We start from the raw sequence: 24,745 nt of genomic DNA, 5'->3' as shown, positions 1-24,745 counted from the left end.
GTTTGGGGTGCAGGCCCTGGAGGAGTGCTCGGATCCAGCAGGGGCGGCAGGTGCTGCTGCAGGGAGTGGGGCTCTGCTCTGGGGCAGGAGCCTCCTGGAAGCATTTGAGCAAGGCTGGTATTCAGGGAGCCAGGAAGCATTTCACAGTAATGCATTCCCAACCCTTTCAGTGTCGGTGGTGATCAAGGCTGAGAAAAAGCCCAGGTTAAAGGCGGTGATGCGCTCTAGGCCATGCATTCTGTTTTGCACCCTGCATGCCTTCCTGGGCTCTGCTGGAGGTTTTAATTTTTCTTTCTTTTTTTTTTTTTTTTTCCTGCTGAAGCAGGAAAAATTGACTCATTTGCTGGTAATATTCCTGTGAGCACAGTGGAATTTTTCCTGTTCTTACAGCTGAGGTGTAGGAGCAGTAGAGACAAAAGGATTTCCGCAGCCGCCTCAGGAGGAGAAGGAAGCAGGCTGCTGCAAAGCTGCTTTTCAAGGGTCTGGGAGCTGACCCCACTTTCCTGCCCTGCCTGTGGGCACACAGGCCCTTGGCGAGAGCCGCTGCTGGGATGTGGCCCATTGCTCAGGGGTGGCTGCCAAGCTGAGGGGGCACTGACAAGGCATTGCCCTATGCAGTGGGCAGCATGTGCGGTGGGCTGGCTGGGATGTGTCAGAGAGGACTCCTTTCCTGTCCGTAGGGATGGGGTACAGGTCCCCTCCCTGCCCGGGGTGCAAGGATCCATGGACCCATTGTCCTGCATGGTACCCCGATACTTTGGTGCCTGTCCCTTGAGCAATCAAGCTGACTGCCTGTCTGTCCGTCTATTGACTAATCAGATTTAATAACGAGACAATCTAAATGCATGGCTGGTGCCTGAGGCAATCTGCTCCTGGTGTGGTGTCTGGTGTGGTGTCTGGCCAGCGGCTCTGCCAACACACCCCCTGTGCCGGGACCTCCCACCCACTGAGACCCCCACCTGGCCTCCTGCTCTGTTAATGGTCATTGCCTCAGTCAGGAACAAATTTCTTCTGGATTAACATCCTCTAAATTGATTAGCTGTCTCAGGCAGGGCATTTTATTCTAATGAAATGTGATTCCAGGCTCCAGTCAATGAAATATTGTGGCAACAAGGGTAATCTGCTACCTTCCTGTGGGTCATTCCAGGGTTTGGAGAGGAGAGAAACAGAAAAGGCTCGGAGAAGAGTTTATATTTAGCAGGGCAGTGTGTTCCACTATCATGGACTCACCTGCGCTCCCCAGCAAGGGAGCTGTGAGTAAAATGTGGCATTTCCATCCTGCCTTCAGAGGTAGTTTATTCACATAAGGTGTAAGGCTGGATGCACTTGCACGACCTGCCTAAAGCAGTGGCAGTGGGGCAGCTTGCAGATGTAGGGGGTGTAAATGCAATACTCAAAAGCCTTGTTGGCTGGAAGAAATTGAAAATATCTTTCATAGTTTCAGCCTTACAGCTAAGCAAGCTTGGAGCAGCAGAACAGCTGCTTTCTGCAGGTGTGCAGTTGCTGTCTTTGCAGCAGTGCTGTTCCCAAATGCCTCGCCCTGGCCCTCATTGTGATGTGGGGATTTTCACTACTGCTTCCTCAGATCTTTTGCTTGTGTGGTTGACTGCCTTTGGAAGTGCCAGCCGAGGCAGTAGTTTTCCATTTCACTACTGTGTCTCTGAAGTTTTCCAGGGACTTAAGCCATTACCTGTGTTTGCTGTTTCACTGCATCCCTCCTCTGTGTTTGAGTGCTGAATATTTACATTTGATTTTATTTGGAGACCTTGTCTGCTCCTACCTGAGCTCCTCTCGTTGCTCTGATGCCTGGCCGCCTGCCCAACCTGCTTGCCGGCAAACTTTCCATCACTCAGCAGTCACTTGCTGCCTCGGCTGCAGGTTGGGATGGGCTGGGGGAGGTTGTGCCATAAAACAGCATCAGGATGTGAACAAAAATAAACATGGGGAAGAGTGCCAGGTATGGTAGTTGGGTGGGGAAGTGGAGAAATCTCTCTCTCTTTTTTTTTTTTTTTTTTTTTTTTTGATGCTATAGTTCATTAAATGCTCTCTGCGTTCAGGGTCAATGCTGGAGAGTGGGGCTGGCACCTGGAGGATGCTTCCCTGTGCCTGGGTGTGGGTGGGCCATGCTGGAGCCATGGGCAGCGATGCTCTGAGGGGCTATGGGAGGACCAGGATGTTGCCACATTCATGCAGAGCACCAGGAAGCCCCTGCACTGGGCGGTGAGCAACAAGGGCTCTGTGCTGTGCTGATATGCTGTGCTGCGTCCTGACACTGTGACGGTAAGCCTGGAAGCTGCCTGCTGGGCTGTTGGTATCCGGCTTTGGGCCCCTTTTCTTCAAAGACCATTCTGGGGGGTTTGTAGTAGTTTCCCAGCTGCTGCTGGAAGGTTTTTGCTTTCAAGCAGCTCACTTGCATTTCTTTCAGCCCCAGCACTCCTTGCTGGGAGTGGGAACCTGCTTTAGGGTGTGCCTTCCTGCACCTGCAGACTTCTGTCTTCTCAGTGTCTGCAGAAATGGGAAGTCTTTCTGGGGGTTGTTTGCATCATTCATGGGCTTTATGTTCTCCTTGTCCTCACCACAGGTAGAGATGGCTCACAGTGCTCTGCTGAACCAGCACCTGCAGGTTGCACTTGCAAGCATTGCCTGGATTTCTCAAGTCATTTTGTTTTCTGTTGCTTTTCTTTACCCCCACCTGGCATCCTATCTGTCTGTTCTCCACCCATGTCTCTGAACCAAGAGCTGCTGCTGCTCGTTATGCACCTCCTTCCTTTCAACAAATAACTTGGTTGAGGCCAAACTGGAGCAGGGCAGAACCATGCCGGGCACTAAACAGGGTGCTTCACTTTGGAGTGGTTACTTCTGAAAAATCCTGTTTGGGCAAGTAGAGAAAATAGTCCAGAGTTTCCATGCAGGACAGGACAGACCGGAGCCTCCCCATGTTTTCCTTTCCTAGAAGGATGGAGAGGTCATTGAGCCCATCACTGTTTGATGATGGTTCGTGTGCCTGGGACTGAAGTGAGGGAGGGTCCCTTTGGGTGTGACCCTCTGCACTGGTGAGGACCGCTTCATTAACTGCTTTGTTAACCCATCCCTGCTGCCTCAGCCAGTTACTGTCCTGCCAGCAGCATGGGGAGGGGGGGAATGGGCAGAGGCGTTTGCATGGGCTGTGTTTCTGAAGCTTTCAGTCACTGTGAGATAAAGATCTGAGTCATGAAAGTTGCTGTTTGGGTTTTGTTGCAATAGGAAGTGATCGGCAAGTGCTAAGAAAAGCTGAACAGGAAGGATGGAGAGCAGTGGTGAGACCTGTGCTCAAAGCTTCAGCAGCAAATCAGTCTCTGCACTGGGTTAAAATGTCCAGAAAGTGAGAAAGATCAGGGCTGGATCCAGGTCAGAGAAGCGAGGGCAGAAGGACGAGGGATCTGATTAACCATCAGCTTCCTCAAACCAGGAGGTGGAGGTGGCTGCTGGAAATAGAAGAGTGGCTGGAGCAGCGTGAGTCAAAGGAAGCAGCTTCTTGCCTCCCATGCCCCTGGAGCCCTGAGCCCCCGCTGCAGGACCTCATGCGGGGCTGAGCAGTGCTGGCAGCCAGACTTCCACCTGCCACCATGGGCTTTTTTGACCATGGGTTACCGCAACATGCATTGCAGATTTGGACGGTTTCTACCATGGGTGATGGGAGGAGCAGGCAGGAGCCTGTGATGCCTTGTGCATCTATGACCAGATAGATGTTTCTGAGAGTCCCACACAGCTCTTTTCTCTCTGAAGCTGTTTTTACTGATTTTAAAGTTTTCTGTAAAGTGGCATCTTGTCACTGGGGCCCTGGTGAGCCAGTACGAGGGCTATAGCCAGTGCGCGGGGGCCAAGGTCAGGCTCCTGCCTTCTCTGCAAGAGCTCACTGCGGGAAAAGGGGCTGCCTTCCCCTGCCCCTCCAAAGTGAGCAGCCCACACACTAGGTAGGGAGTTACTTCTTGCTTACTCTCTGTTTTTAACTCTGTCCCCTTTCTTCCTTGGCACAACCTGCCTGGTGGTATACAGGCAAAGTCAAATGCTGCTAGCAGACCCTCCTTTTTCCTGCAGCCAGGCTGCTCCCCTTCGCCTTCAAACAGGGTCGCTGAAGGGAGATGCCTGCAACCTCAGCTGCTGTGGGTGAGGGTTGCCTCGTGTCCCTGGGACATGAAATCTCCTCATCTTCCTGGAAATCCAGTCATCTCTCCAGGAGACCCGATGGTTCTTCTGGCTTCATTTTCCTTTGGTCTTCAGTACCTTTCATCAGGAATCTCGGGAAGCTTTGCAAAAATGTCCTGGCATTTCAAGGCTCCCAAGATAACTCCAAATGTTATTGATTTGGGGGTGGCAAGATGACGTGGCCAGGGTGCTGGACTGGTGGGCAGCAGGGGGATAATTTTAGCTGTGCAATCAGGCAGTCCTTCCAAGGGCTAACTTTGCTATTCACGAAGCACCAAACCTTTATCTCTTAAAATACCATGGAAATAATTCATGTCTTCAGCGTGTTACTCAAATCTGATCTGCTATTTGAGCCCCGTCAATAGTCTCATTCATCCTACAATGGGTTCTCTGTCCCTCTGGCAAACATTTTGCTGTATGAAGCCACGCTGAGTGTGTGAAGTGAGGCATATGGTGATGCCTTGGCTGGGCAGCAGTGCAGTACACTCCCGTGGTTGCATTAAAAGTCTGAGCAGAAGCTGTGGCACCTTCTGGGTGTTCAGTCTCGGGGCCGTCTTGGACTGCTCAATTTTTCTTGTGCTTTAGCACATCTGAGCAGTTTTGGGGTTTTCCCTTGAAGCATGGTTTGTAGGGTATACGTGTTTGTAAACTTTCCATGGTAAAATGAAGTTCTGGGATTTGAGGAGATGGGATTTGTCCTCCCTGTGTGCGCTGCTGAGATGAAGCTTGGCATTGTGCTTCGGCTTGGGGCTGTGCATATAGTAAAGGCACTGAAATGGGGTCTGGGGGTGCTGTGGGGCCATGGCAGTGATGCTCTCCCTGCCTCAGGGGGTTTTGCATGGGATGAGCGCAGGGACTTCACCCATTGCACCAGTCCTTGAGGTCACCTCCTGCTGGGTTTAGCACCATTAAACTTTGATCTCTGGACTATGCCAAGCCAGGACAGCCTTTCTGTGGGCTTTTGTGCACAAACATGATGGCAGAAGCTGCTGCTGGAGGTGGGGTAGTCTCTGCTCATCTGGTTTTACATATTTACTTGAGTGATGAATCAGAGGGGGAATGTGCCAGCAGCTGCAGTCCCATCCTAAATCACTGATTAACTCCAACTGCCTGGCGGAGAAGTTATTTAATAAACAAATCATTGCTAATTATGTATGGAAGTGGCTTGGGGGTTGTGCTGGATCTGGAGGACTGTGGTGTCTTGCAGCAGTGGGACTTGTGCTGACCTCCACTGGGAAGTGCAAAGAGAGAGAATTTAAGCCTTTTGGAACAAATTAAGCGTTTAGTGATGCTGCCCTGATGCTTCCTGCTGACTCCAGCAGCGCATGGGCTGGGTCCGTGTGGGGACTAAAATTTGATGCTGTTTGCTGCAAATGCTGATTTTCAGGCACAAGGTGCTTGTTGCTGGATTCCAGCATGAACTGCTGGGCTATGGTTTGGTCAGAGCGTCCCAACCTCAGCAGCACGGCAGAGTGCTTGCATGTGTCCGTGGGCCAGATCCAGTTGGTCATTCCCAGCTCTGACCTTTCCCAAACCCCCATCCCTTAGCATCCCCAAGCACTGGGAGATGTTGCATGACCCCACAGCAGCTTTGCTCTGGCGTTGTGCCCAAATCCCTAGCTTGCTGGGTGGTCACTGGCGGCGGGTGCTTGCTGCGGGGTCAGACACCATATTGCTGCTTTCTAAGCACCCTTGTCAGGCCGTAATCCGGCTGTTTTGGCTGCTGATTAGAACAGCTGTTCCCTGGATTACCCATCTTGGCTGGCCCTGGCCCACTGTGGGGTTGCTTGGTGCTGACTGCAACAGCTGGGGAGGTGTGGGTCTGTGGGGGTGCCACTGGTGTGGCTGAGCAGGCTGTGCCATGCTCTGCTTTCTCTGTAGCCAGATGGGGAGGTCTCCACTGGGGACCCCCCCAGATCTGCCTTCTCTGTGCTCCTGCATCTGGGCTGTTTCACAGGACAGACCCCTGGCTGGATCCTGCTTGGGCATCACTGGAGGAGGCTCCTGGCAGGCCATCAAGGCAGTGGTGGAGGTGAACCAGCCCCTGCCATAGCTGCACACTGTGAGACTCTGCAGACACACTGCTGTGATCTCATGGGGAGTGCAGAGTGAGGAGCTGCCCCTTGCTGCTCTGTGTCCTCTTGCAGTGTCCCTCATCCCCTCTCCGGGGCTAGCAGCAGTGCAGCTTGCACACTGGGCTCGTGGCTTGTATGTCAGGCTCGTGGCTAGCACACAGCAGCTTGCATGGCATGGTACGTTAGCCTTGGGGTCAGCCGATGGCACTCGTGCATTGCACTGGTCCCCTCCTGTGGCTGTGCACAGGGTGCATGAGCCCAGGTGCTGTGGGGCAGCAGCACCTGCGCAGTGAGATCCCCAGCAAACAGTGATACTGTGCTGCTGCTGCCTTTGCTTGTGCTGTTACTCTGGATTTGTACTGTTCATGCTGAATTGTTTCTGTGTGTGGGCTGTCACTGACCATCAGTGCCCCGGGGCTCTGTGATGTGTGTTACCCCTGAAGCCTGGGCAGATGATATCTGATGACGGTCACACCTTGCACTTGTGCAGTGTCTGCTGTGTGCAGATCCCAAAGTGTTTTGGACCCTGAGGCTTCACCTCCATTGTCCCAGGGAGGCAGGACCCATCATTTTCTCCCATCGTGCTGAAAGGGGAGCTGCTGCAATAGAGGACCAAAGAGGATTGCCTGTATGTCAGCGCCTGGTGAGAGCACCAGGAGCAAGCCCAGCTTGTGTCAGCACACCCTGCTGTGCAGCTGCAAGACCATCAGCCCCTTTTGCTGACCCACAGACACACATGCAGTAAGGAGGGCTGGAGGCATTTTCTTGAAAAACAGCCAAGAAATAGACTGTGAATTAGATGCGAATTTTGTTTGGAGAAGCTTTAAGGAACTTGTCAGACCCATGATGGGGGAGCTGGTGACTTCTGTCCCTGTGGTTGCCAGTGGGAGTGTGGTCACCTCCCCAGTGGTGGGGCTGGAAACCCGCCCGGGGCAGTGGGGTCATGGGTGTTGCTGGCAGGGCACAGGCAATATCATTGCTGGCAGCTGGGCAGAGGTGCCCACAAGGAGAAGGCGAGGGCTCGGAACTGGGGACCCTCTGTTTCTCTCCAGGGGCTTGCAAGGGACTCACAGCCTGAACCTGCTGTTCCCTGCTGTTCCCTGTTGCAGGGGAAGGAAGGGGCAGGAGTCTCGGTTCCTGTTGTCCAATTGAGCATTAAATATAGGCTGTTAAGCAATTTTCTTTGCAGGAAGTGTAGAAATACCGCTCTGTGTGAGCACAACCTCTATCAGATGTGGAGATTGCTGGAACTTGCCTTGTAGCATGCAACTGGCTTCATCACCATCCTTTGCTTTTGCCCTTTGCAGCAGCATTAACCCTTCACTTCCAGACTTGTCAGCGGGTTTGTCGTTAACTTGAACTGCCTGCAGCATTCTACTGCATCTGTCCCGAGTGTCCTGACAGCGCAGCTGAGCCAGAGCTATTTTTGCTTTTTCCAGCTTAAATAGCAAGCTGGCTGTGAAGTCAGCTTTGGGGAGAGCCCCTTGCTTTCTGAGTTAGCAGTTTAACTGCAAGACTGGGGGACCACGCTCCCTGGCGGGCACCAGGACCAGACAGGAGGAGATGTCTGTCTTCTTGATGTCTCATTTTGATGTGTTACAGTTCCCCTCTGTGTCCTGTGATCAGGTTTCCCAGCGTCCATCCCAGCCAGGAAAAGCATGCAGGTGAAGGATTTGCAATCTTTTCTAAGCCCCTTATAAATTTTGATTTAATGGGAAAGCTCCCTGCTCTACATCTGCCCAGGCTTTCAGGTTTCAGTGCACTGTATCTCTGAGGTCCCTTTGGAAAAGCCTGAAAATATTTTAAACACTGAACACGTGTTCAGTGGGGTGATTGGGGTGAAGTGGCTGAAGCTCCATGTGTGGAGTCACTTGAACCCGGCGTGCATTAGATCTGACACCTGCATCCAGGGGAACAGGGCTGCCCCATCTCCCAGCAGTGTGCCCCCAGGGGAGACCTGTGCATGGAGGCTGCCCCTCTGTGAGTCTGGCTTTGGACCTGCCTGGGATGGGGTCATCCCCATTGTTCCTGGGATGCTGTACGTGTGGAGGAGGCTTGTGAATCACAACGCCTTCCTTCTGCAAACAGCCTTTTAAAATTGTTCCAAATTCCTTTGGAAGGGACTTTTTCTGTAAAAAACAACTACTTCAGCCTCATTGCAGTACTAGCAACCACTTCCCAGAAAGAAGATTTAACTCTCCGTAGCTGGGGAGGAGGAGGGGGGATGCTGGGGTGATCAGGGAGGATAGACAGCAGGTGTGTGAGCTGCTCCCTTGCTGCTGCTCACTTGCAGGGTTGATGCAGGCTGGAGTAACGTTTGCCTCAGCCGGGTTTGGAGGGAGCTTTGTTGCCTGGAGGTGTGAGGCTGGGACGGAAACTCAACCAGCAATTACTCTGCTTTCTGGCTGGTGGAGGGAGGAGGAGAGATGTGGGGTACCAGGGAGGAGCTGGCTGACCGCTGAGCCGGGTGTGAAGGAGGAGGGATGGGCAAAGGGTTAACCAAGGCTGCTTCCAGGTGCAGGCAGCTGCCCTCTGTCCTGTTGGGAGCCATCCCCTCTCTATGCTGTTCCTGCTGCGGGTGGTGAGGATGCTGAGCATGTTTCTACTGTGTGAGGGGCAGATGCTGCAGTATTTGGTGGCACAGCACATGCCTCTGCTCTGACTCTGCAAGTGGCTGCCTCTGCACTGTGTGCTGGGGCAGGACCCTGGATGCCAGCAGGGCAGGGCTCCCTGAGATGCTCCATCCCCTGTTGCAGGAGCACAGTGGCACACTGTGTAGGGGCACAGCCAAAACTGGCTCTCAAACATCTACTAAAGGGCTGGTCACAAAAAAACCAAAGCCACGTCTCAGGAGTTGTGCGGGAACTGATCAAGCCGCAGCAGACAGAGGCAGATCCCCTGTCTGCACCCTTTGTTTCTGCTCAGCTTTGCTGTGCTGATGGACAAGCGATGCCGGGTGCTTTGATTGCTGCTCTCTGACTTGCTGCCAGGAAAGACAGGATCAGACCTCACAGTTCAGCTCCAACTCCCTCCTTGCTGGGACAGGTCCCTGCTGGTACCTCTGCCGTCTGTGAGCTCATATCTCCTTCCATATCACTTGTCCCAGTCCTCTGCAATTTGTTCCCATTTCACCCATTTCAGGTCATGAACCCTCTTCCAGGAAGGGCAAAGTGTTTGGGAAGGGGAGCACTGCTGGGCTGCTGCTGGAAGAGGTTGAGCAAGTAACCCTGTATTGCAGTAACAAGCTGATACATCACTTCTTTTAAAAGGGCACTTTATTTATTGGTTGCTGTAGCTACACAGCTGGACCTCTGGCATGTGTTGTGTGTGCCTGTTTTCCGTCAAGCGCGCTTTCCTGAAGGGATCATTCCATCCCTGCCAGCCTGGGTGTGGGAATGGGGAGCCATGGGAGGCGATGATGATGAGGAGGACTGCAATAGCAACCCCCACCGTGGGACAGTCAGCATGGAGAGGGGAAAGGAATGAATCACGGACAGGGGGACTGTGGGACAGGACAGTCCTGTGTTGGAGCGGAGGGAAAACAGGCGGGCACAGCAGGGCTTTGGGCAGCACACGTAGCTGTTACTTGAGCAAGTGTGTATTGACCAGAGATGGTAATTTCAAGTGCACTGACCACGCACTGTGATGTGCTGGGCAGAGGAACCCCAGCTGTGTTAGCACATACACAGGCATTACTTTGCAGGTGGGACAGATCTGCTTTCCTGCTGCTTGTCCGGTGTTTTCTCCACTTGGTTTTGTCTTGGATCCTGGATGCAGATGAGCCCATGGCTCTATGGCAGCATCCCCAGGGCTGAGGCTGTACCCTGGACCCTCCTGAGGCGGCTGCAGCATGAGGTGGCAGCAGCCACCTCTTGCTCTCCCAGTGTTCCAGCATCTTGTGTGGGGGTGCTTTCAACTCCTGGGATGCCTCTGCCAGACATCATGCTTTCCTTACTGCCCTTGAAGATCATCAGTGTTAAGTGCTGCAGCCCCAAGGTGTGATGGGCAGAGGAAAGGTTTATTGGCTGAAGGCTGGGCACCCGTGTCTGGGCACCCCTGGGCTGGCTGCCACTGCACTGTCTCTGCAGGCACGTTGCAACCTTGCTGCTTCTGCCAGCACCTGCACATCCCTGGATCCATACTGGTGGGCCCAGCTCCTGTCCCTGCAGGACAACCATCCGGTGGTGCCTGGACCCTGAGCTGGTTGCATTACTCAGGCAGAAGGATTTTTCTGGCTTTGTGGTGGTTTTCCCTGATGTTGCAGCTGACTGATGAAGCCAGCCAGAGAACTTAGAAGCAGAAGTTCCACAGCCTTTGGCACAGCCCAGCTGTGACTCATGTGCAGGGTCCGGGTGGTTTTATTCGTGCACAAGAGGAAGCAGAAGTTTCCGTTGAGCCTTTGTAGGATTTTGATTTGCTTGTCCACAGCTTTGGGGGAGAAGAAGCCTTAGGAGCTGATGACTGGCCCGTGGAGGGGCCACCCTGGTTTCCCTGTGTGCAGCCGGGAACTTTGGCTGCTTCCACTGTTAGGTTTTTTTTCCCCAAAGTATAGATGAGAGATTTGAGCTTTTAGGAGAACAACATGCTAGGAGTGCAGGTGGGTCTAACAGTGGCACAGGGAGGATGATGGTGCCCCCTCTGTGCTGGCTCCTCGCTTGTCCCCAAAGGTACAGTGTGGGTGTTCCTCTCTCCTGTTCTGGCCAAGCCTACTGCTAATTATAGCATCCACTTCACCGCGCTGACTTGGCCACGTTATTCAGCAAGTGGCTGCCAGTGATCCTCCTTTATTGTTGCTGCACCGGGAATTACCTCCTTTTTCCCCTGCCTCTCCCTTGCCTTTTTATAATCAACATGGGCTGTCGCTCTTGTGGACCACCACCTCCGAGGGCTTCTTGGCTTTGCTCTGGCTTGTGCCTGGTGCCTGTGCCTGCTGGCTGCAGAGCCCTGACCTCCTCCTCACTCTCAGTGGGGAGGGATGGCTTTGGCAAGGGGTGCTGTTTGAATGCTGGTGTCCCTGTCCTGGGCTGCAGATGCTCGGCTCCCCCCTGGGTGTTTGTCCCTGTGTCAGAGTAGACTCTGGCTCTGCGGGCCTGCCCAGCCAGTGGTGGGCATGAGAGTTGTCATGGCAGGTCTGGTTTGGCTGGGACATGCCACGCATAATATGAGCAGTGTATTGGTGAGGCCGCAGTATGTGGCAGGGAAAGTGGCTGACAGCATGGAGCTGGGGGAGAGGAAATGGCTCCTTAAGTCATTAACGTCATCTTCGTTATTATTCCAGAGGAGGCAGGAGGCCACTTGGCTCTGGGGACTGGGTTAAAGTCCCTGAGCCCTCTGGCGGCCCCAGTGAGGGAAGGGGGGCTGCTCTGGTGGGGGCAGCAGCAGCATGTGGAGGAGAGTGGGGAGAGCTGCACTGGGGTGCTGCCAGGTGGCCCCCACCTCTTCCTTCTCTGGGGGTGCAGCCAGCTGCCCTGGCACTGTGGTGTGGCCAGATAGCTGCCCAGGGGCTGTCCTGCTGCCTCTCTGCCCTTCATCTGCTTCATGCCATTGGTGCCTGTGCCACAGAGCTGGAGCAAAGCTTCCCACCTCCTGTGAGTCCCTCTTTTAAACCCTGGCAGGAGCACCGCGGAAGCTGCCTTCCAAAAAACATACATTCTGCTCCTGTGGGTGCAGGCAGAGGCTCCCGGCAGCCCCGGACACCAGCAGAGTGTCAGTGGTGCTCATTCCTTTGTCCAGGGAGCAAAACGTAAATGCTGTTTCATGTGACCCATGATTTGAAAGTACGGATGCTCCACTCCTGGGTCCCTGCAGTCGGGGCTCCTCAGCTGCTCTTTGGAGAAGTCCCCACTGTACTTTTCCCCCAGGAAAGCTCCTGGTGCTTTCCCTCTCCCTGCCTGTATTTGCTGCGTGGTTTCCTGCTGCCTTAGGAAGCAATTGTGCAAAGGCAGCTGGGACTGAACTGTGGGCAGGATTAACCCCAGGGCTTTAAGCAGAGACACTGGGAGGACAGCATTAATGCTTGGAGAAAGCTGTGAACTCCCCTATCCAATGGGGAAAGCAAAATGCTCAAAATCTTTCATGGTTATCTTTTGGCTGTTGGTGTCAGAGAGGAGAAAATGGCTTTTGTGTGCACAGGCATGTTTTCTACCTGTGCTTGGAACTGAAAAAAAATGCTGAATTTTTGGACTTTGCGTGAAAAAATGCACTGAGAAATTAGCATTATGTCTTCCTAATGCAGTATGAAGGCCTGCAGTTCCTCGCATTGCTCAAGTATGAGTTCCTTCTGAGTCAGTGCCTTGTAGTGCCCAGGAGCGTGTGTCTGCATGATCAGGGTTACGGGGCTGGTTCGAAAAGCCAGTCCAGGATCTGCTCAGGTCATTGCAAGTAAGAACTTAATAGGATTCAGATCTCAGAGAGAATCTGCAGTTTGGAAAGCAATAAACTTCTGCATTATTCCCCATTCATGGTGCCTTGCTTCAGCAGGACTGGGAGCCTGTGCAGAGGTGCTGGCTCTTGGGGTGCAGCGGAGGAGCTGCCTGGCAGTGCCACTGTGCATCGCCATTTGCCGCTGCCCTGTGGCACCGGGCTTGAGCTCCCGCATGGTTCTCAAAGTATTTTGAGGTTTCATCTCCTGTGGTGTATTTTGGTGGGTGCTGGCTGGGACCCCACGGAGCCCCATCCCTGGAGTGGGTGCAGGAGAAGGGCAGTGCTTTCAGGGCTTCCCTGGTGCTGGGGGTCACCATCCCTCCATGAGGTCTTGCTGGCTGGGGTTACCTTCACCTGCATCATGTTGGTGGTGGGCTTTTTCCTTTTCTTAACATCTGTTTTTTCCCCTCTCCCACTCTCTTGGCAGACCTGTCAGCAGCCAAGCGCAAGTTTGCAGACTCTCTCAATGAGTTTAAATTCCGCTGCATTGGTGATGCTGAAACAGATGATGAGATCTGCATTGGTGAGTCCTGGGTGTTGGTGCTGTGGGTAGCCCTGAAGCCACACTCCAGACTCCTGAGCTGAGCAGGGCACGGGGTAGAAACCCACGTGAGGACCCCAAGGGGCCTGGGGATTTGGGTGCTTTCCTGCTCTCTGGAAATGGCATATTTCTCCTGATTCAACATCAGCAAAGCCTTCTCAAGGAAACAAATTGCTTTTTGGCCTAAATCTAGTAATTGCAGATAGGAAAGGAAGAAGATTGCCTGTGTCTGAAACAGTCTAGATTATCTGGCCCCTTTGCATTGGAAAGCAGGTGTCTGGAGATACGGTACACTGCAAAGGGGCTGTGGTCTGAAGGAGAGGAGCAGCAGCCTCACTGCCAGCTGCAGGAGCAAAGGAGTTGGCAGCACCAGCTGTGCTGGCAGGAGCCAGCAGTGCAGAGCATGCAGTGCTCTCTGAACTGAGCCTGGCTTCACCGCAGAGCTTCTTGTGGCACAGGGCAGCAGCTTCAGCCACTTCACTCCATGTTACCCTGCTTCTGCCCCAGCTGAACTTTTAGAGCTTATTATGCGCATTGTCTGGAGCCAGGAGAGCAAATGAGCTTTAGCTCTGATTTAACTTTGCTTATTTATTTGTGCCCAGAGTCTCAGCAAAAATAGCTTTCTCATCCAAGCCCCCTTGGCGTGATGCACATGCTGGTGAGCTGCCACTCACATGCTGAACACGGGTGAAGCCAGTGCTGAGCTGTAGGGCTGTTTGGTGACCAGCTGTTGGGTAGGGCAGGTTTGAGATGAAGGTGCGGTGTTTCTCTCCAGAGCAGGGAACACAGTGCTGGGTTGCTTTGCTACCAGTTGCTTCTGTAGGCAACTGGAAGCCTTTTTAGGGAGAGAGCAAAGATGATAAAAAAAAACCCCAAACAACCAACCCCCCAAAATGCAAACAAACAAAAATCCCCTCTTCAGTCTCTTTCTTTAAAAAGAAATGAAAATGTTAAATGCTATCTGTGGGGGTGTGTCCCTTCCAGCCAAGTCTCTGCAGGAGTTTGCAACGGTGCTGCGGAACCTGGAAGACGAGCGGATGCGCATGGTATGGACCTGTCTGCCGGGAGTGGGGTAGGGATGGCACTGGTGCTGCAGCTGGTGACTCTGCCCATGGTGGGTGGTGTGGTGCCCAGGGCACTGTGGCATGCAGCAGTTACAAGCCCCTGTGCACCTTCCCTTGCCCGTGGCAGAGCTGCAGGGGAGACCAGAGGGAGGGGAGGGTAAATTTAGTGGGGACATACACCGGAAGAGTATCAGTAATGGTGTTTTGCAGTTGGAAAATGGCCGGTGCTGGTGCTGGTAGGGCTTGCTGGGGCGAGAGGCAGGTTTGGTACAAGCTCCTCAGCCAGCATGGAGCCAGAGGGGCTGGAGTTTGTGTGGGCTGCAGGAGGGTTTCCGTGGGAAAGGCTGTTGAGCAGCATGGTTGTCTGGGGCTGAGCTGGTAAAAAGGTGGGTGGGTGAGTTACGTATGTCTTTGCCTGTAGATCGAGAATGCCAGCGAGGTGCTGATCACACCACTGGAGAAGTTTCGCAAGGAGCAGATCGGAGCCGCTAAGGTAAGTTGCTGCTGTGCTGAGCTGCTGTCTCCTCTGGGAGCCCCTGCTCGGGCTCAAGAGCAGAGCCCAGAGCCACAGGGCGATGGCTGTGGTGGTGGCTGGGACCTGTCGCCACTGCAGGGAATGGGCCCTGCTGGGCTTGAGCGTGAGAGGAGGTGATGTGCTGCTGTGGGATGGATCCAGCTCCCAGGAAAGTGCCTCAGTATTGTGAGTTCACCCACAACCAAGTAACATGCCAAGGGCCAAAAATCACATGCCAGTTGAAGTGAACTTTTTTTTCTTACAGCAAGCAAGAACTAGCATTTTCTTAAGAGGGGTTCCCAGCTGCCTGAGCCCACTGGTCTGTGCTCCCCACTCCTGGTGTGTCACTGGGTGGCTGCATGGGAATTTGGATGGTTTCTGTCAGGACAGGCAAGCCTTGGGAAGCACCAGTGTGGCTGAAGGCAGCTGTGAGAAAGCCTGGGCCCTGCTTTCTTTCCTGCCTTTGTTCTGAAATTAAAACTGCTGTCTGCGGCTATCCTGTTGTTTTAACAACCTGCTGCTGCCTGCAAGAAGCACATGCCGGCCCATCGGGGCTGTGTTTGCATGGCAGCAGTGTGCCCAGCTCCCCACTGGCACAGCAGCTGTGGTGGCACCATGGCACAGCCCAGCCTGGCCAGGCTTTCCTGGTTCATGCAACAACAGCAACAAAAAAAGACAAAAAAGGGTCCTTCAGAAAGGAGCCAGTTATTTGCAGGTGTCAGTGGTGGATTTCATACTGGTGAGTCAGGGTGGTGAGGCTGGAATGAGAGGTGCAAAAGAAAAGTTGAGGTTGATATCCTCCTTTAATGCTTCTGCCATGAACAGCCAAATTACTGTGTCGTTGTCCTGAGTGACACATAGGATTAGTCCTTGCAAGGAGTGGCAAGGAATGGGATATGAAATTGTGATGATGTTCTGGTTAGCTGGTTAGCAAGCACTTTTCCTCACTGTGTTGTCTTTGGACAGCCCTGGATGTTTTGCTAAGCTTTGGGCTCTGGGAGTAGAGGAGAGGCTCCCCTGAGTCTTGGATTTTGGCAGCATAAGCTGCTTGCCTGGAGCTGCCTGATGGTCACGGATAAAAGCAGCTTCACTTGCTTCCATCTGATGCCCCTTGGCCTTGGTCCCATGTCTTGCTGTGCAGAAGGGGGTTATCTCCTGCCCGAGACTTGTGCCCAATGCCACGGGGATGCTGTGAGTCCTCACAGCTGCTCTGGTGCTGTTCTGTTCAGCATCACACTTTCTGTTCTGTTTTGCAGGATGCCAAAAAGAAATATGACAAGGAGACTGAGAAGTATTGTGGTGTCCTAGAAAAGCACTTAAACTTGTCTTCTAAGAAGAAAGAATCCCAGCTTCAGGAGGTGAGAGCAACATCAGTTTTCCATGGCTAGCTGTAACTGTGGGGAGCTTTTTGAATGCTTTAAGCAGCTTATAGCGTTGGTTCTGCTTGCTGTAAACTCATTGTTTTCCCTCTTTCTGGCTGTGAGTGGGTTTTTTTCCCCTCCTCCTGTAATGAAAGGGGACAGAGCTGTTTTGGTGAGTAAATCAGAGGGATCCCAAAATGGATAGCAATAAAAAAGGAGAGAGAGCTTATAATTAAAGAGTGTAACAGAAAGGAACTGGTTCTCCTGCAGGCTTCCCTTGTGCCAGCATAAATCATGGATGTCTAGTTTCCTTCTCTGAAAGTGGCTGTACTGGCTTTGGGCTTCGTGGGAGGAGTGATCAGGCTTAGTGCTTTTAAACTCTTTAGGAGCCTATTACTGACTCTGGACGTATGCTGTGCCAAATGCTCTTACTGGATGAGTATGCTGAGTTTTCAGTCATTTCTTCCAAGTCTGGAAATTCCCTGCACTGGCCCAGAGCTGGGTTGGTCCCTGCAGGATGTACGTCCTTGATTTTGGTGTGCTGCTGGGGGAACTGGTGGGCCCAGGCGATGGCTTCTGCACTGGGATTGCTCAGGTGGTGGTATGGTGCTTATCAGAGTTGGGGACTCAGAAGAGCAGATATATCTGGGGCACAAATAATCATCTTCCACCAGATCAGGCTTGAAGAAGGGTGTAAGAATCAGGGTTGACATGCTTGTAAGCCAGCTTTGTCCTTGCATAGGTGTTCTGGGTTTGTAGATAACTTACAGTGTGGAAGCACCCTTATGTCCCTGAAGATGGAGTCCCATTCTCATGGCTTTTAAACCTCTGTTTTAGTTCGTGTTTGAAATACTGTTGTGAGACACAGGAGTGGAAGGATTTGTTTCTGGAGAGGGAAGGATCCACTTGTGGCTGTCAGGTTGCAACAGCGATTTTCAGAGGTGTCATCCTGTGCCCTGGGCAGAGTATGGTCTTGCAGGGCTGCCTGGGAACCCAGTGCAGCAGGGAGTGGGATTCTGTGCGCGATGTGGGCAGTGGCTGTATGTGGGATGTGCGGGGTGGTGCTGTGCGGGATGCAGGTGGTGGTGGTGGCGGTGTGCGGGGTGGTGCTGTGCGGGATGCAGGCGGTGGCGGTGTGTGGGATGTGGGTGCCGGTGTAGGCTGGGCAGTGCTGCCTGCGGGTGCCATCTGCTGGCGCATTCCACCCGAAATACTGACTTCTGTTTCGCTGTGAAGGCAGGTGGGGGCTGGAGCCAGTTCCCGAGTTCAGGTGCTGGGGCCTTTTCCCCCGGGGCACTAGGAAGCATACACTCGTTTTGGTGGCTCAAGCCTCACTGAGGAGGCGGATGCCTTTGAAAAAGCAGTCCAGCGTATAGGCTGTGCAACGTGGACGTGTCATCCAGCGGCATATGCGTGCACTCACCCTGTCTGGTACCTCCCCTGGGGCTGCCCACTGCGGTCCCTGCCTGTCAAGTGGGTTTTCCAGGCAGGGGGCTGCAGCCACAGCAGATGGGCGTGCAGAAAAGGTGCTGATGGGAAGGTACCATTTAGGAAAATTAACACGCACTTGTTTATGAGCAGTCTGAAGCTTCACTAGACACCTTGATTTCTAAGGGAAGAGCATTTGTGTCTGGGAGATTTGGTGTTTTATATTTCCTAACCTCCTCTTGCTGTCTACAGCTGGGGGTGATAGTGGATGCATGTGCAACTGCTGCGGCAATGCATAGAGAGGAGGAAACCATGGGAATTCTTTGCTGCTTTGGCTGTTGACCAATTAAATAACACACAAAGTCTAATCTGCCATTTAACTCCTGGCGAAGTTATTTGATTATGTTATATTTTCTGCTTTTCAGAACTCAGTTTGCTAATTACCTCAGCCTGCACACCCTGGGCACACAGCACAAATGCTGGTGGCAGGTTATGGGGGAAAACAGGCCATTTCATGGCTGTGTCACACTGAAAATCAGGAGTAAGCCGCTGCTCAAATGCAAGCGCATATTTGCCAGCTGGGTTTTGCAGAGCATGGGAGCAGCCATGTGTCCAGCCCTGATGGGATGTGTGGTACAGCGTATCCTCCTGCCTGGGGGTCCAGTGCTGCCCTAGATGCAGCAAGGGTCACGCTGGTGAGGGCATCTTGCTGGCTTCAGCTGGGACAGAAGAATTTGCCTCCTGTTGAGCAATGACTTGATGGCAGTTTGTGCTGGGGCTGAGGCTCTTTGACCAGCTGAGTTTACTGGTGCTGAGGTCAGAGGGATGGTGGGTCACCCAGACCAACCTCCCTGTGTGCACCACCAGCATCAGAGACACCCTGGGCTGCTCTATGCAAAGTATCGTTTGCAAACATAGCAGCAACATGTGCCAGGGATACCTGTGTCCCTCACCTCGAGTGGCTCTGCTCCATGTGCATGATGATGAGGTTATTTGTATGCACTGAGATTGGGGCATATCCCTGTTTTTGCTCACTTGGGCTTTAGCTTCAAAGCAGAGAGGATTTGCTGTCTGCTGATCAACTGAAGTGACATGCTCTCTGGAGAGGGTGGTAGGGCACGTGTACTGCCTGGTTCGACCCTGGAGGCAATCTCCAGTTGCGGTGCTTTCCAGAAAGCAGATAATTGCCTTTTATTATCAAGTAGGTAGCAACTTCTTATTTTCCTTCTAATGCTTGCTTTTTTACACAGCTGTCGGGGAGGTGAGAACATGAGTCAACAAAAACATTGTTTTCAGCTGAAGAAAGAGCCTGTTCATGTGAATCAGGTTTATATTTAATCGCTGTGCCATCTGTCTAGCCCTGGACTGTGGTCTGAAGCTATATTTGTTCTGCATGGGCACATTCCCCTTACACCCAGATGTCCTCTAGTCGCAAGGCCAAGTGCTCCCAGTCAGTAGTGACTTTGTATTTCCTCTTTAATCTTCCTGACGCTTGCAGGCAGACAGCCAGGTGGACCTGGTTCGGCAGCATTTCTATGAAGTCTCGCTGGAGTATGTCTTCAAGGTGCAAGAGGTCCAGGAGAGGAAGATGTTTGAGTTCGTGGAACCTGTAAGTGAGCACTCAAGCTGCCTCAGCCTGCAAAAAATGGGGGATTGTGTGGAGAAGTGAGGGCTTGTGAGGAGCCGGGCTGCGGTGTGGGGCATCCCTGCAGTGGGATGGCTCGGGGTGGGTCCAGCTTCACCTTGCAGCCCCTCTTTCAGAGGGAGATTTGAGGGGAGAAAGCACTTGTGTGAGCCTTGGGGTACAGAGCCATTTAACTCAGCAGCCACATGCATGCTGGAAGTATTTGATTTTTTTATTGTGCAGACATCTCTGTCATCGTGGGCTGGACTGAGGAGCCTGCCAGCAATTAAAAGAAAAATAGGCTTGATTGGGGAAAAAAACTGTAACTAACATTCACGAGGAAAAAAGAGTGCAAGAGTGACAGAAATAGGGGGGAAGAAAAAGCTCTCTGAGGTCTACCTTTGCTCAGGTGCTAAGTTCTTTAAGCTCTTCTGGGAAGTGCCAAAACCCCCTGGCTCTTCCCAAGAGTAATTCCGGCTGAGAGGTGAGTAACTGAGAGTTGGGAGAGGCACAATACAGGGAACGGCAGCATGCTGCCTGCTTTGCCTGACACCTCTTGGCTTGGCTCTCGGTGATGCTTAGGCTTGGCTGAGGCAAGAAGGGGGAATATAGGTGACGAGGGGTCCTGGGGCTGGGGCTTGCTGTGGCTTTGAGGTCTGTTCAGAGGAGGTTTTGAAAGTGAAACAAGGAACACCCTAGGGTGTCTTCCTAGGGACTGCCAGCAAGCCCCTGCACCCCTAGGGAGCTACAGAGATGCTTCCCCTCAGCAGTGGTTGTTTTCAAAGCGGCTGTGGGTCACTACTGACTATCTTGATTTATGTTACCCCAATGCAGCTGCTGGCCTTTCTGCAGGGGCTTTTCACTTTCTACCACCATGGCTACGAGCTTGCAAAGGACTTCAGCGATTTCAAGACAGAGCTGACAATCAGCATCCAGAATGTAAGTGTGCCATGTGCCCATGCCGTGTGCTCTGTCCTGCAGAGATAACTAACACTTTTGATAAATTCTAATGAAGGCTTTGTTCTCCTTTTTTCTGTGTGCCATCAAGCAAAGGCTTTGGCTGTGTTATTGAAAGCAAATTCTTTTTTTGTAAATAACACTACACTGTATACACAGTCTATGCAGCCGTTCATTCCCTATGGCATACCAAATGCAGAGGCCTAGCTTCCCCAGGAGTCAGCCAGTGGGTAGACGTTGTGTGCCCTGTGATTTTAGTGAGTGTTTCAAACCATTTTGCAAGTGTTTCAAAGCACTGTTCATTTGGGAAGTGCAGCACTTCTTGCCATCCCAGTCTCTGGGCTGTGGAGTGGAGTCCTTCTGCTGGCTGCCACTGTGGTTGGTGCATGCACATTGGATGTGTTCAGGGCTTTGGCACGTTGACATACAGCTTCACTTTTCTCTCTTGTTAAGAAATCACTCTTTTTCTCCCAGAGACACAGACTGGTTTCATTCTTTTGAAACAACTTTTTTCACAAAACTCAAAATACACTTGCTAGATGTCATAATATTTTTCTTTTAGCTTAAATCCAGGCCCAGGAAGAAACCCTGTCCTGTGGCTGATAGTGGGCTCCCCTGGTCCCGTTTCTTACACAGGCTGTAGTCAACCAGCTCTGGGGTCCCACTTCTGTGTGATGCACATTGGGTCCCACCCCACTCCGTGCACTGGAGAAGGCATTCCTGTTTTAATTTGCAGACAAGAAATCGATTTGAAGGAACAAGGTCAGAGGTTGAGTCTTTGATGAAGAAGATGAAGGAGAATCCTCATGAGCACAAAAACATCAGCCCTTACACAATGGAGGGTTATCTCTACGTGCAGGAGAAACGTAGGTGTTGGCTGCCTGCCAGGGCAGTGTGGGGAGTGGGCTCCTGGGGAAGGTGGTTTGTCAGGGTTTGGGGTGTGAAGCCTAATTCAGCAGGCTACAAAATCTATGAAAGAGAGGGGTTGACTCAGTGGGTGGGATGTTAAGGTGGGAATGTGTGAGCCAGGTTCTCCCTCCCAGCAAGAATCACTCCCAGTGCCTGATAAAATTCTTTCCTCTGGACAGAAGAGGGTTAATAATGCTTAATCCACTGGCAAAGTCGAACAAGAACTGTAGGTACAGAAATCTGACATGTTAAATGATTGTTAAACATCACAGGTTATTAATGGGAGGGCACTGAAGCTGTAGTAGTTCTGGGAATAAAATCTGCATTTGCTTTGTAGGTCACTTTGGGACTTCTTGGGTGAAGCATTACTGCACATACCAGAGAGAATCAAAGCGGATCACAATGGTGCCATTTGACCAGAAATCTGGAGGAAAAGCGGTGAGTGACGGGTAGGCAGCAGGAGTGTGTCCCAGGGGTCTCTGTTGGGGAGCACTGCGGAGCTGCTGGTTGCACACTGTCCCAGTACTCAAACTGAACCATTTTTAAAAGGGTGACACAAATGCAGGTGGAGTGGTCAGATTCATTCCAAGCTGAGTGGGTGCTGCATTGGGAATTAACTCTGCACCTTGTTTAAAAAAAAAAACACAAACAACCCACAAAAGCAAGAAAACCCCCAGAGCACCCAGATCTTTGGAAACTGTCAGCTGTGCTGAGAGCAGAGCCAGTTTCCCAAGTGGATAGAGCCCCTTCGGCATTTCTCTGTTTTATGCTTCAGCTCCATATTCCAGGCCAGTGTGCACACACAATTTGTAAGGACAAGTTTGCAGCAGCTGCCACTGCGCTGAAGCTGGACCTTTTTCTTCTTGCTTTTAGGTCTGTCTTTAATTTACTTATTTCTATTTGTGAAAGGAGAGGCTTTTAAAAGCTGAAGCATGCACAGTTGCATCTTCGGTTCCACACCTACTGTTTCGGGCGTTGCTGGGCACACAGTGGGTCGTGCATCTGCACTGTGCCCTGCAAGGCTGAGGCTGTTTCCATGGGTTGGAGGTGGTGGTTGGGGCTGGGAACAGAGTGGGGTCATGCCACACACACACACCACGCTCCAGCTCCATGGGCGCCTGCTCCCCAGTCCTTAGTTCCTGTTCCAAGGCCTGGAGAAGAGAACCTGTTCATTATTTTGCTCCTTCCTATGACTTGGCCAATGGAGTTGTTTTGTTTTAGACAGAGCCACAAGAGAGCCTGGAGCCTCCCCTCAGCCCCGAGGGGGTGTGGAGGAGCAGGGGGAGCAGTGGGTGTCGGGGGGCAGCATGTGCTATGTGCACCAATTGCTCTCGGAGCAGCAGCATAAGCCTGACTGTAGCTGGGACTGGCTTTGCTTTTCTATACAGCAGGAGGAACAACAGAACCCGCCCAGAGCGTTCTGACCGGGGCAGTTTGCAAACGTTATCCCCTTGCAGGGGAGCACTTCGGGCAGCTGGACAGGCTGCCACACGGCTTCCTGCTGGCAAAGGGAGCTGGCCATGCAGAGGGCAACTTTTAAAATTAATTTCCTTTTGCCTCAGAGCATCTTCATTATAACTTAGTATTAAAATATCCCAGCCCTGTAATCATCAGTGGCTGCACTGTGTTTCACATGGTCTCTTCCCATTTCATGGCTTCCCCTGTACCCCATGAGCCCTTCTTGCACAGGGCAAGAGCCCTGCTCTGGTGTGCTGCACCAGTCACCATGCTGGTGGGGCTCGTTGCCAGGGGTTTTGTGGCTTGTATGATCCTTGTATGAAATGCTGCCTATGCTGGAGCAGCTCTGTGTGCGCTGCAGAGCCTATCAGTGATGGCCAGCACAGCTGTTGGAGCATGGAGCAGTCCAGGGGCTTGTGGCTGTCTGTACTCCTGGGCATTTGGGGGTCTGGCTGGAGCAGGTGCCAAGCGATAGGCAATGTTGGTGCTGCAGGAGGGGACCCACTGCTTGTGGGTCTCAAAGGTCAGCCCCTTGTGAATGCACCTCAGGCTGTGACTGGATCTGGATATTAGTGGGTTTCAAGCGGAGGCATTCCCTGAACACCAGGTGGGGAGTCTGGCAGCTTGGGAGCAGCCTTGTGCCAGCAGCAGGCCAGGCTGGGATGACCGGGTGCAGGTAGCCTCTGCTGAACCTTGGGGAGAAGCTGTGCAGAGAACTGTCTCAGGTCTGTCTTTCTGGGTCTGTTCTGGGTCCCTTTTCTGGTCCTTTGCGGCAGCAAAGACACAAGGGTTATTGATGTGTTAGGAACCACTGAATTGCCTGAGAATAGTTGCATAGGAGTTAGGGCTTCTTCTGCCAAAAAGGTGACAGGAGCAATAGCCCAACTGAAGTGCATCTACAATGCATGCATGGGCAGCAAACAGAAGAAGCTGGAAGCCATTGTGCAGCAGGAAAACTGTGATAGAGTTGCCATCATGGAAATGTGGTGGGATCACTTGCACAGTTGCAGTGCTGCAGTGGATGGCTGTAAACTCTTCAGAAGGGGTAGGCAAGGAAGGAGAGATGGTGGGGTAGTCCTGTATGTTAGGGAGTATTTTTGGTTATCTAGAGCTTAGTGATGGTGATGATAGGGTTGAGTGAGGTAAAAGTTAGGGGGAAGGCCAGTGAGACAGGTACCATGCATGGTGAGAGTCTGTTAGACCGTGCAACCAGGATGAAAAGGCATACAAAAAATTATTCTGTAAAAGCAGCTGGGAGAAGTCTCACAATTGCTAGTCCTTGTTCTTCTGGAGGACTTCAACTTAGCAGATATCTGCTGGAAATGCAACACAGCAGAGAGGAAATGGTCTAGGAGGTTTCTGGAGTCTGCAGAAGAGGAATTCCTGACACAGCTGATGAGGTAGCCAGCTAGGGAAGGTGCCCGCTGGACCTGGCCTCTGTGAACAGAGAAGAGCTTGTGGGTGATGGGGTGGCTGGAGGCCTTCTGGGGCACAGCGATCACAAGATGATAGTCTTTGATTCTCTGAGAAGTAAGGAAAGGGGTCAGCAGAACTGCTACCTTGGACTCCCTGAGGGCAGACTTTGGCCTGTTTAGGGTCCTGGTTGACAAGAGTCCCTTGGGAGATGTTCTGAAGGGCCAAGGGGTCCAGGAATGCTGGACATTCTTCAAGAAGGAAATCCTAAAGGTGCAGGAGCAGGCTGTCCCCATATGCTGACATACAAGCTGGCAGGGAAGAGTAGCTTGGCTGAACCAGAGAGCTTTGGCTGGAACTCAAGGAAAAGGGAGAGAGAGTGTATGCCCTTTGGAAGAAGGGGCAGGCAACTCAGGAGGACGACAAGGATGTCATGAGGTTATGCCGGGAGAAAATTAGAAGGGCCAAAGCCCACCTAGAACTTAATCTGGCTACTGCTGTAGAAACCAATTAAAAATGTTTCTATAGATAAATCAGCAACAAAAGGAGGGCGAAGGAAAATCTCCATCCTTTATTGGATGTGGGGGGAAACACAGTAACAAAAGCTGAGGAAAAGGCTGAGGTACTTAATGCTGTCTTTGCCTCAGTCTTTAATAGTAAGAGCAGTTGCACTTGGGGTACCAGGCCCCTAAGCTGGGAGACAGGGACAGGGAGCAGAATTAAGCCCCACAATCCAAGGGGAAATAAATGTTCAGTGACCTGCCACACCACCCAGACACACAACAGTCTCTGG

General features: G+C 52.2%; 1 protein-coding gene across 9 annotated transcripts in view; it reads left to right on the top strand.

Moving 5' to 3' along the window:
* Window positions 1-24,745, top strand: part of ARHGAP26 (Rho GTPase activating protein 26) — a 211,390-nt gene that overhangs the window by 57,099 nt on the left and 129,546 nt on the right. For all 9 annotated transcript variants that reach the window (XR_008823362.1, XM_056348080.1, XM_056348079.1 and 6 more), the window contains 8 exons: window positions 13,111-13,206; window positions 14,209-14,270; window positions 14,710-14,781; window positions 16,059-16,160; window positions 19,090-19,200; window positions 20,050-20,154; window positions 20,909-21,038; window positions 21,419-21,519. Coding sequence is in view for 8 of the 9 variants with exons in the window: in XM_056348072.1 (XP_056204047.1) it covers window positions 13,111-13,206; window positions 14,209-14,270; window positions 14,710-14,781; window positions 16,059-16,160; window positions 19,090-19,200; window positions 20,050-20,154; window positions 20,909-21,038; window positions 21,419-21,519 (779 nt within the window). In the remaining variant the exon portion in view is untranslated. The remainder of the gene's footprint in view (window positions 1-13,110; window positions 13,207-14,208; window positions 14,271-14,709; window positions 14,782-16,058; window positions 16,161-19,089; window positions 19,201-20,049; window positions 20,155-20,908; window positions 21,039-21,418; window positions 21,520-24,745) is intronic.

Source organism: Falco biarmicus, chromosome 8 (genome assembly GCF_023638135.1).
Source record: "Falco biarmicus isolate bFalBia1 chromosome 8, bFalBia1.pri, whole genome shotgun sequence".
Classification (NCBI taxonomy): Eukaryota; Metazoa; Chordata; class Aves; order Falconiformes; family Falconidae; genus Falco; species Falco biarmicus.
Note: the sequence above shows the minus strand (reverse complement) of the source record. Positions and strands in the feature narration are given on the sequence as shown.